Below are 11113 nucleotides of genomic sequence, written 5' to 3'. Positions count from 1 at the left end.
ATATATATATATATAATTTTTTCTTTTTTTCTTACTTTTTCTAGATAGAATCGGCTTCAGCGAGGCTCCAGGCGTCTCCGGAGACACATTCCCATCATGAACCCGAGATCAAAGGCCCAGGCTGGACCGAGCTGCGGCGGACCCGGTCCGTCTCAGCTTGGTCCGGCCTGGCAGTGACAGAATCAGGGAGGCTTCTGAATGTCAGCAGCTGCTCCCTCAGAGAACGGTAAATCCCTTCCCCTCGCAGGGTTTTCACATTTTATCACAACTTTTTAAACCTGGAAAGTGTGTCAGGATGAAACTATCTTTGATTCAGTCTTAAAATAATTTCAGTGACCAAAAGATTAGTCTGCGTTACTAATTATCAAAACATTCTTAAGGAGTTTGGGAAATGTTGGGGACTTAAGTTTAATCTACAATAAATAGGAAAAAATTCTAATCAAATTCAAGATGGAAGAAAATATTTATATCTAACTTTTATTTCTACGTGTTAGATATGAAAAGAATATTTCATTTAAACGCCGACGCTGTTTGCTGCAGACAGTCCTCATTGTCACACTGAAGCTGGAGCGACAACAATCCTCATCTTTTCCTGATGTTTACCTTGAATTTGTCGAGCTCCATCTGTGCGCATCGTTTGTGTTTGCCCAAAAGATCTCGAAAGCAAAACAGGCACCTGTATGAGTTCCCAATTACCGTGTACAGCAAATATATGGAAATCCCAAGAGGTGTCTGGATACGCTGCTGCCGGGCAAATCTGTGTGTGTGTTGGGGGATGGGGGGTGTGTGTGTTCATACACATCTAATTTTTAATTTTGATCACACTCGTCCACCTTTTAAATTACAGAAGCTGATGTCTTGTCATGTTTGGTCATTACTGAAGAAGGAGGCAGCAAGAAGGGAAAACAAAGAGGAAATGGTATTGATTTGTGTTTCTGCTTGAGACTGATGCATTTGACCCGATGCACACTTTAATACGTTCAGAGAGACCTTGTCATCAATCACAGGAGATGTGAGCTGATGCGACCGACGTCCCGTTTTGTTTGCTTGCTCCGCTTTGCTCAGTCCATAAGTAAACATTAAAATCAATAGACAATCTTAAACTGCAAAGTAAATTGCAGGAAATGAAGGATACTTTCCTCTCATCTGGAAACGCGGCAGGATTCGCTGGGTGGGAGATTAGACTTGGCCTTTGTAGATTCCCTCTGACAGTGAAGGGGGCACGTCTTCTCCGCCAATCTATGATCTATAAAGAAAATGACAGATGCCAGTGGCAGCTTTCTGCCCCCTAAGCCTCTGAGTCTCAGTCTATTCATGTCTCGGGATGATTTGTCCTTGATGACTTTTTGATGCAGGTACCGAGTTTATCTGATTACAGATGAAAAGCTCCTGTTCAAACACTGCCAGCGAGGACGAGACCCGAGTCAATCTGTCACTTGTCACCCCTCCAGTACCAACAAATGGACGTGAATGAGAGGCAATACAGAAGAATTTGTTTTTATCAGTGCAATCTTTTGTGTCCTGACTTACTGTAGAAAACATTTATTTATAAAGCAGTGGTAAAGGTAAATTATTGCTTTAAATACCGCACACTGTTGGTCATTAATATTAGTTACTTTGTTAAAATAACAAAATATTATTATTTTACAGTTTTATGTGATTTTATTTCACAAGAAAAAAAATCACAGTGGTTGTTTAGAGAATGTTTAACTGGTAGTAAAGACTTCAAGTGTCAGGTTGTGATCTCAACACCATCGCTCATGTCTTATCTTTGGTTGGAGCGCAGACTAGTGGACACAATTTACATTACCAAATATATATCATAATACCTATATAGTTTTTAAAGAATCTCAGTAATTTTTTATGTATCTTTTGAAATTATATTCAAAAAGGAAAAAAACCAACATTTTCTTTAACCCTTTTAGCTTTTTTGATTTTTTTTTTTTTGTTTTTGGTTAGAGTCTATTTTATTACGCCTGAGTGTTTCATATAACCAAACAAATGATGCTGTCAAAGATAACCTAAGCAAAAAAAACAAGAGGGAGTTTTCAATCAATCTAATTAACACAACAAAAAAAAAAAAGAACATCCCTGATTCAAAACATTGTTTCCTGATCAGACAAGAAACAAAGTCATTGACATCTTCCCAGTCTGGAAAGGGTCACAAACCCATTTCTACAGCTTCGGGAATTCAAGCTCACTTTGTCTGTGGATAACAAAGCGAGTCGTTACCCAGAAATGGAGAAAATACGAGTGTCCAGAGCATCTAGGAGGGTTTTTTTAAACAATATATTTTTAAAGGATTTGTTGGCTCTTTATTTGACAGTCAGTAGATAGGAAAGTGGGTTGTGAGAGAGGAAGAGGTCAAACGGTGGGACTCGAACCTCTGACAGTTGTACCTGGGTCACACGCTTTACCTCTGCACCCAGAACCCAGAACGACATTTGAAACACTTCACTGTGCATGTCGCTGTGCATGTTCTCCTCATGCATGCATGGTTCTCTCTCTCAGTACTCTGGTTTTCTTCTGCAGTCCCACAAACATGACTGTCAGGTTAATTCGTCTCACTAGGGTATGTGTGCATCTCGCCCAATGAAAAATTGATTAAAGGTTTGTTTGTGTTTTGGTTTTTTGTCTTCCTCAGACTTCAGACTCGTCCATCCTATGGGGAACAGATCCACAACCGGATCCAGAAGATTCTGCAGACGCACAGAGTCGCCTATGAGCACAGATACAGCTGTAACTTTTAATCCACTGCATGAGTGTTTATACAGCAAAACCTAGATGTTAATTCTAATGCATCCAGTGTTTTTCCTCTAAATTGTATGTCAAGGGACAGCAGAGCTATATATACATATAAATATAAATATATACTAGTAAGGTTTTCTAACATGTCAGATTCCATCTTGCACTATTTCAATAGAAATCAAACCTAACAGTGAAGAGTCAAACCATCCCACACACGTAAAGTATTCCCTTTATTATATTTAACATTTCAAACATGTGGAGCGTGTGAAGGCCGTTTCTTTTCCCTCCCACCCATCTTCTGGGCTCCACTGGATGTTTGAGCCAAACGGAGCCGTTTATTAAACTCTGGCTCGGGTTTACAGAAGCTCCGTTTTGCGTGTGTGGGAAGGAGACGCGGAGGATGTAAGCTGCAGCTGTCGAGGGCTCGCCTCTTATAGCACAAAAGATAAGCATGAAGGTAGCCAAGAGCCACCGCTGCAAGCCCCAAACTAAAACAGACGAGAGATTTGAGCGAGAGAAAAGGAACAAAAGTAATCCTGAATGAAAGAGCGGGCGACACAAAGAGACCGAGACGCGACTGAAATGCAAACATAGCAGCTTCATAGTATTACATGGAAATGTCTTCATCATTGATGAAGCTTTACAGAACATCCTTCTGCTATGGGATGGTATGTAAAGGTATTTATCACAGCGAATCAAATTATAACTCTATTATGAACTCTTGTCACTTCCCTAAATAACACTAGATATGCAAAAAGCTCTGAAGTTTTTGAATAGAGAAGCAACAGAACTAATAATGGAAAATCTGACCTATTTGAGTTTTCTGCATGTCTGTTTAAGTTTAAAATTATACTACCCAACACTTAATCTAGATAAAAGTTCAGTCAAGCCGAGTTCTTCTTTGGTCACATCAATGTAACTTTTATTCTGCAGTCCCAATATCATCATAGTTAAACAAAGTGTACGCATTTTGAACTTTAACTCTACAATCTTCAGAATCATACCAAAGATGGTCACAATGAAAGTATTTTATTTTTAGGTAGACACTCTGAAACTGGTTCAAATTTCATTAAAAATCCAACTGAAGCAATATTTATTAACCACTGTACAGAGTTATGAAATGATCAGATCAGGACGCAGTGAGGATTAGTGTTTCACTGTCGACACACTCGTCTCACACTCCTCGATGAGGCCCCTCATGTTGAAGGGCCGAAAATCAGAGTTCATGGAAAAACCCCTCAGGGTCGGAGTTCACGACTTCCTCACTTCTTGCGTAATTTCTTCTTCTGGCTCCTCTTCCCAGCTCGTTGTGCTGCTTTCGCTGCTATAATCTGCTGGTACTTCCTTTTATTCTTTCTGCGTCGAGAAAAGAAAACCGCATTTCATGTTTCCGTTTATAAAAGTCTGAAACAATAAAAACTATACAAATGAGCATTTCTTGTGAAAATGAAGTGTGGATGCTGTAAGCAGAATGTTTTTGGAGAAAATCGGAAGGAGTGATAGAATGAGGGTCTGAATTGGAGTTTAAATTCATCTTTCCAATCAAATTATGACCAAATTAGGATCATTCCCTAATTCGGAATGAACCCAATTCATTCCGAATTAGTTATGAGACAGATAATCTGTGGTGAACAAAAGGTTGAAGTCCTTTGTATTCTCCCTGTGGTCCAGCTGCAATCTGTGGAAATACACCACCAATAAGAGTCAGGAGGAGGGTCTAACGCTGTCAATCACACTAGTGTACACGCTGGTCATGCCCTCCCTCTTGCTCTCTGTATGCCACAACTGGTTCCCCACACTGGTCTGAAGCCCGGCTCTGATTGGTTGTTTCTGACCGGGAGTGGTGCATTTCTGTTGAACATGAGATTTTTTTTTTTTGTCCAACAGGTTTTCAAAAGTTTACTTTACCTCCTCAATAAAAGATAACATATGAGGAAAATTTCTTTACGGACTTCAATGAGCTTCTATCTCTCATATGTATTGATTATGATTGTAATGCTGTACCAACTGTCTAGACCCCTCAGATCTTCTGGTTCTGCTCTGCACCCCCAGAACCAGAACCAAACGAGGAGAAGCAGCATTCAGTTTCTATGCACCACAAATTTGGAACAAACTTCCAGAAAACTGTAAAACAGCTGGAACACTGGGTGCCTTTAAATCTCAACTTAAAACCCACCTGTTTAGAGTTGCTTATAGCTGAATAAGGGTTAGAGTGCAGGTTTTGATGTCTTTGATGTTTTGTTTTTTAATCTCTTTATGTAAAGAAGTTTTAAAGGTTTGAGTTCTTGTCAAATGGCGGTTTGACTAAAGTCCTACAGAAGGAAAGGCTTGTAGAGCCTCTTATTTTCGAGGAGACCCCAAAAGGGCAAGTCCTCACGTGGATAATGTTTTTATTTTTTTAAATCTCTTTATCTTTAATTTCTTTTTATTTCTCTTTCTCACTATTTATGTTTTTATATTTTTCTTAAATCTCTGTCTTTCTCACATGCTGTTTTTATTTTAATTATGTAAAGCACTTTGAAATGCCTTGCTGCTGAAATGTGCTATACAAATAAAATGTGATTGATTGATAGGGTTCTTTTTCAAAAGGGTAGATTGTCAAAACAAGAAAAAAGAAGTCAAATGTAACATTGACGATTATTCCTTCATGAGTTTAACTTACTGCCTGAACTCGGCATCATGCAGCAGCTCCTCCACCATGGTTCTCTTCCTCTCTTTCTTGGGAACACGGGAATGATAGAAATCAACCGGGCTGTCCATCACGGTGCCCACCTGTCAGACATGTAGAATGAGATAAAAAAAAAAAAAAATCTTATCACCACAGACTGTGACATTGTAGAACAACTATTTGAAAGATTAATGAAAATCTGTGAATTTTTGTGAGGAATCTGAGACGCCAGTAAACAATGACCTGGAAATATTTGGGGAAGCCATCTCTGTCGTTCTTCTTGTAGAACCTCTTGGGATCCAGGGAGCCTCTCATCTTCAGGACCTGAAGGTCTCCTTTCAACTCCTGGGTTAGCTCTGGAGCTTTCATACCAAACCAACCGTCTCCTGTTGATTTCGCCCTCTCTGCCTGAAAAAAATAAATGATCGGTTCAAAACAAGCTTCACTGATGGAGAGCTAACCAGACTTCAAAAGTGCTTCAATTATTCAAACTAAAGGCTAACTTTATAAAACTTACTCTGTGTTTCAACTTTAAGGCCTGTTTAGATTCACTGTAGGGAGGCACTGCGTCCTTCTTCTCAAAGTCCGGGACGATCACACTCTTCTTCATCGCCTGCGGAGAAGCACAAAAACTGCCACCCTGAACACGTCTCTAAAAACGACTCGGGAGTAAAACGGGTCAAAGTCCAAAAACTTTGATAGAAACTATAAACATCATCTGAATAAATATGACGTTCGTTATTCATTCTGCACCTCAGCTCACCTTCAGAGAAGCGGAGTAAGAAAAATCAATCAGTAATTTACCTCACCCAAGCTCTTCTTTTCCTTCAGATTTTGCAGCAAGCTGGAGACGGGTTTTGATTTGCTGCCATCGAAACTGATGTATAAACCCCCGAGCTCCTTCACCCTGAGGCCGGGGTCAATACGGCTGGACATCTCTGTCCTGAAATTAATAGGCACAAAGAAAATTCCTCAGGAGGCGCAACCACGTCTCACTCCTCACCGCCGTACGGCAGTGATGAAACCAGGAGGCTCTGCAGTCCTTTACATGACCAGTCCATTTAAGAAAATAATAAACTCCCCAAACATATAACCAAGTGAGCAGGTTGCTCTCTGAAAGAAGCACCGTTCACAGTGACAGGTAAGTGTTGCTACGATTCAGTAGAAATCTCTATAGCACAAACCACTCCTGCAAGGATGAGTAGCAAAAAGTTAGGCCTGAGTATCCAGGTATGAAACGACAACAGGGACATACTGCAACTTGGATGAAAAAACAACGCATTTCACAATCTTGGGGTATAAAATGAGTTTAAAAGTGATATAAACGAGATGCGAGTTAATATACTACAAAAACTGCTAGAAAGAGTCCTTAAAATGTTTCCTCTGGCTTCAGGTAAATGGACCTTTTAGTCATCATGAACATTCAAAGTGCTTTAAGCTAGAGCCACATTCACCCATTCATATTCTCAAACATGCACACATTCAAACACCCTGCTGTATATTTGCACCCTGCTTAGCGTAGCTTTTCTTAAATTAAGATGGAGGTATACTGATCTTTCTCTCCACCTGCTCATTGAAGACTCCATCATTTGTTCATGTAGAATTTCTAAAGCCTTTAAAAAGCTATTCTGTTAATTCTAAGTTATATTTTTCCATGTTAATCAAAGTCAGAATTAGGATTTTTTTATTTTTTTGTGGTTGGAAAATCTATGATCTATAACGACTGCCTGAAGTCCCACCCGCTTCCTTCACTGAGTCTTGGGACGGCTTTGCATGTGTCTGACACGGTGCAACACAGAAAACATCAAAAAAGATGAAGGTGATCTTGTTCTTCACCTCTCTGCATTCAAACTGGAATAATCCGTTTCACTTACAACTGAGAGCTTCTGCTGGAGAACAAGACTTTTGAATCCTCGTCTTCATCCTCGTCCCCCTCTTCGTCGATGAACTCTTCATCTTCCGATTCAGCTGCTTTATCCACAGCTTCCTCTTCCTCTCTCAAGTACTGCTGGTCAGCATCTTGTCCGGGTCGAGTGTCGATCATAAACAGGCCCTCAACCGCGGACGTTGAGGCTGCCTCGGACATGCTGGAAGGCTCTCTTCGTCTCTCCTCTCTGCTCCCCGAATCGTCTTCATCAGACATCAGGTCCTCGTCTTCGTCGTCTTCGTCATCGCTGCTGTCTAGCAGGCTGATTGTTTTCTTTTCCTGGACGACGACGTCCTTAGATTTCTGCTCCGAGTCAGACTCTACCGTGACCGTTACCTTCTGGCTCGCTGTCACCTGGACTTCCAGTTTTTCCTCCTCACTGGGCCTGGTTTCCTCCTCCAGAGGCTCGTCTGCCGGGGTGGGATGGATCCCTGCAGCTTCCTGCTCCTCCTCCTCCCTCTCTGCCATGTTGGAGTCCATCTCACTTATTACTGGAGCAGACTGAAGACTCTGCTCTGGCTCTGATGGTGGTACCGTTTCCTGTATCATCTCCATCTCTGAGGCCTCTCCAGCTTTGCTTTCAGAGGACAGCTCCTCCTGCAGGTCTTCAGTGATCACTGCAGGCTCACACACTGATCCTGGGAGCTCCACATCTTCTGCTGGATCCGTTTTCTCCTGTTCTGCTTTCTCCTCATCAGCTCCGCTGGAAGTGAACTCCAAGCTTTCCAGTTCTCCAGATGTTTGGATCTTTTCTTCCTCTACCAGAGTGCGGTCGGCGTCCTCTCCAATCACGGTGCTTTCTAACTTAGAATCATTCGACAAGCTCTCCTCTTCAGCTGCTTCTTCACTTTTTTCTAAAGCCACACTGCTGGGCTTGGTGGACTCTCTGCTTCCTGCTGATGAATTTGCTTCCACCTCCTCGGATTCTGAATCCACAGTGGATTTAGACACAGCAGACTGGGTTCTGGTGCTCAGACTGTAGGTGGGCCCAGACTCAAACCCGTCAGATTCGCAATCTGATTTCTTATATTCGTTCCCAGTCAAAGCTGCTTTCCCTCTTGCTGGTTTGCTTCGTCGAGTTGTCCTGGTGGGGGACTGGGAGCTTTCGGACAGCTCGTCCAGGTGGATGGGAATAGGACGGAGTTGCCCCCTGAGCCTTCGTCCTGAGACGCTGGACGTGCCGCTCTCGGCCTCTGACAGCTCAGAGTCTTCGATGTGTCGCCTCGCAGATGATCGCGTGTGAGCAGATTTCCTCTGACTTCTAGTAACTCTCTGAGATTCGGACTCGGCTTCTGGTGCCGTTTCCTCTTTGCCATCTGCGGCTTTCGCCGAGTCGGACGTCTGAGCCGGCTCTCTTCTTGTGCTCCGTCTGCTGCCAAGTCCAGTTCTGGCTGCAGACACAGCAGAGGAGCTCGACTCCACCTCGGACGTCTCATGGTCCTGATCCTTCTCACGGAGCGCTCTCGTCCTCGCTCTGGTCAGCGTTACTGGCGGCTCGGCATCCGACACCAAAGAGCAGAGGGACTCCACGTCAGACATGTCCTCTTGGTGGTCGGAGCCCACGGGAGAGCAGGGCTGCTCCGGGCTGTGGAGTCTGGAGGCTCTGGTGCGTCTCCTCTTGGTGGAGGTGGCAGGAGTATCTAAGGATCCTCCTTTGTTCTTCTCCAACTGGCTGGAGGTCTCTGTGAGGGTCTGCTGGCATTCCTCCTGCTGAGCCCTCCTGGTTCTTCGGGCGGTGGAGGGCGTGGCCTGTTGAGCACAAGAAAAACAGCTCATAGCAAACATAGTTTACAGGTATATAGCAATAAATTTGATTATCACTGAAAACTATGTCACTCTTATTTTACTAGGACTGGAACAAGCGATTATTTTTTATAATCCATAATTTTGATGATTAATTAATTAATTGGGTAAAACAACTGGCACATTTTGCAGATTTCACCACTTAAACCTTTCGCTACACAATATTAAAAATACATTAATAGATGCAGAAAAACCAACAATTCAATTCCTTTTTCAAATAAGAAAATAAACACAACCAAGATTCCTTTAGTGAATTTGAACGCGGTGAAACTAAAACTACACCGCTTGAGGAGGAGTTTTGTGTAAATTATTGTAAATGCAAAATGTAGATAATTTTTCTTACAGTTTTGGTCCAATTACTACTGTTCTGAATAAGACCTTTTCAGCAAATGGTCTTTTATATAAGGCTACTTGATCACTGTATTAGCTGATGATTATTATTACAACTATCGATTCATCACAATTCATCCGGTTAATCATTTCAGCCCTATATCTTACACATTGCACACAAATTTCAAAAATTTAGTTCTATTAATCTAAATGATTTTTGTTAACAGCAAATTAATCTCAAAATGTAGTTTCTCATAAAATGAGACTCCTGGGGATTTAACAGTTGTCCAGCAGAGAGGGTAAACCTCAAAACAAGGTTTCTATATCTTCCTTCTTGTACATTTTGCAGACTTTTTTCAAGTCAACCTTTCTAGACTTCTCAGTGTTTTATTGATAAAAGCATAAAGGCAATAAGGTAAGTTGGATGCAAGAAAAGGAAGGTAAAAATAAATCAGATGCAGGATATGAGAAAGGAACATTATTAATTTGCTAATTAGAGTCAAATTCAAACTTTAAGCTGAAAGAAAAATATGAACAAACTTACTGATTTTAAACAAACCTTCAACACAAACACTTTCGCTCTCAATAAGAGTGTCCATCAGGGTTGACAAAACAAATCTGTAAAGTTTTTGTTTTTTTTTCCAAATATTACAGAAGATCCTCATTTTGCGCCTGTAATTTATTTATAGCTCGGTGAGAGGCATCTATGTTCCAAACTGGGGGGAGGGGGGACAGTAGATAATCAGAGGAGCAGCTTGTAGTATTTTCCGAGACAAACTCTTCACACGAATCTTCCACCTGAATGAGTTTTACAACCTGGTCTGTTTGGTTCACACGGCGTGTTTTGTTTCCAGCAGCTTCTGTTATAAAAATGTTTGTAAACTCAGACAGATCACCTCCTATCTGTCCACGTGAAGCTTCGGCAGAACCACACACGCGAGACCAGCAGCAGCCACGTGACTGCTTTAAATCGCCACCGTTCAAACATCCACAGGGCCTCCGCCAGTTCCCAGCTTCAAATACACATATCTACTGTACGTACCTGGACAACCGGCTGCTTTTCCTCCGCTCTTTTAGGGGGAGAGTTCGCGTATGCTCCTCTTCTGGTGGCCACCATCTTGGACGCGATATTCTACTTTCACTTCCGGTCCGACTCAGACCTGAGTAATCGATGCGCGGAGAAAAGCAACAGGCCTGGTAGAAGAACACATCAGTTTTTGTATTCCTATTGGTGTCGGCCTCTGATTTATTTTTGGCAAATCTAGCTTAATAATTTACAAACTCTTGAGTTGTAATCTTGATGTCTTGTAAATTCACTTAATCATAGTAAATTGTTTATTATTCTGTAGAAGTATGAATATTTGTGTTTGTTTCTGTCAGCAACACAATGACAAAAATATTGAATAAATGAGGCATGAACACCAACTTATTGTCGGAGTTCCCAGGTCTCAGATAATTAGGACACAAGACATACAAGTAAAGATGGAAGAAAAGGCAGAAAAGAAGTGAACACAATGGAAAATTTTAAGACAGATGGATGGAAGAATCAAATGAAGGACAAAAACAAGGAAAATAAATTAGTAAAGATGGAGAATAAGAGGACAAAAGGGAGAAATGTTGCTCCTGAAGGAAAAAAA

At 41.6% G+C, this 11113-nt stretch overlaps 2 protein-coding genes across 2 annotated transcripts in view; one reads left to right on the top strand and one right to left on the bottom strand.

Annotated features, from left to right (window-relative positions):
- The window catches only part of spata6 (spermatogenesis associated 6), a 25104-nt gene extending 22222 nt beyond the window's left edge, over window positions 1-2882 (top strand). The window contains exons 11-12 of the mRNA XM_015034511.1: window positions 45-226; window positions 2645-2882. Coding sequence (XP_014889997.1) covers window positions 45-226; window positions 2645-2750 — 288 coding nt within the window. The 3' untranslated portion in view covers window positions 2751-2882. The remainder of the gene's footprint in view (window positions 1-44; window positions 227-2644) is intronic.
- Window positions 2883-3648: 766 nt separating this feature from the next.
- Window positions 3649-10666, bottom strand: dnttip2 (deoxynucleotidyltransferase, terminal, interacting protein 2). The gene is made up of 7 exons (XM_015034507.1): window positions 10519-10666; window positions 7291-9092; window positions 6221-6359; window positions 5934-6029; window positions 5660-5824; window positions 5411-5520; window positions 3649-4104 (listed from the first exon to the last, which is right to left on the bottom strand). Exons 1-7 carry the CDS (start codon window positions 10591-10593, stop codon window positions 4011-4013), a joined length of 2481 nt encoding a protein of 826 aa, XP_014889993.1. The 5' UTR covers window positions 10594-10666; the 3' UTR covers window positions 3649-4010.
- Between the last annotated feature and the right edge of the window lie 447 nt (window positions 10667-11113).

Source organism: Poecilia latipinna, unplaced genomic scaffold (genome assembly GCF_001443285.1).
Source record: "Poecilia latipinna isolate Pla-1442-1.1 unplaced genomic scaffold, P_latipinna-1.0 Scaffold301, whole genome shotgun sequence".
NCBI lineage: Eukaryota > Metazoa > Chordata > Actinopteri > Cyprinodontiformes > Poeciliidae > Poecilia > Poecilia latipinna.
The sequence above is the reverse complement of the archived record's forward strand: the minus strand, read 5'-3'. Positions and strand labels throughout refer to the sequence as shown.

What these genes read in the sequence shown, in the direction of transcription:
- dnttip2 (XM_015034507.1), bottom strand. Translation starts at nt 10,593, where the DNA reads ATGGTGGCCACCAGAAGAGGAGCATACGCGAACTCTCCCCCTAAAAGA. An exon ending in AAAAGAAGAGCTTGGGTGAG is followed by an intron (nt 6,030 to 6,220) that starts GTAAATTACTGA and finishes GCTTCTCCGCAG; the next exon opens with GCGATGAAGAAGAGTGTGAT. An exon ending in GCTTCCCCAAATATTTCCAG is followed by an intron (nt 5,521 to 5,659) that starts GTCATTGTTTAC and finishes CATGTCTGACAG; the next exon opens with GTGGGCACCGTGATGGACAG.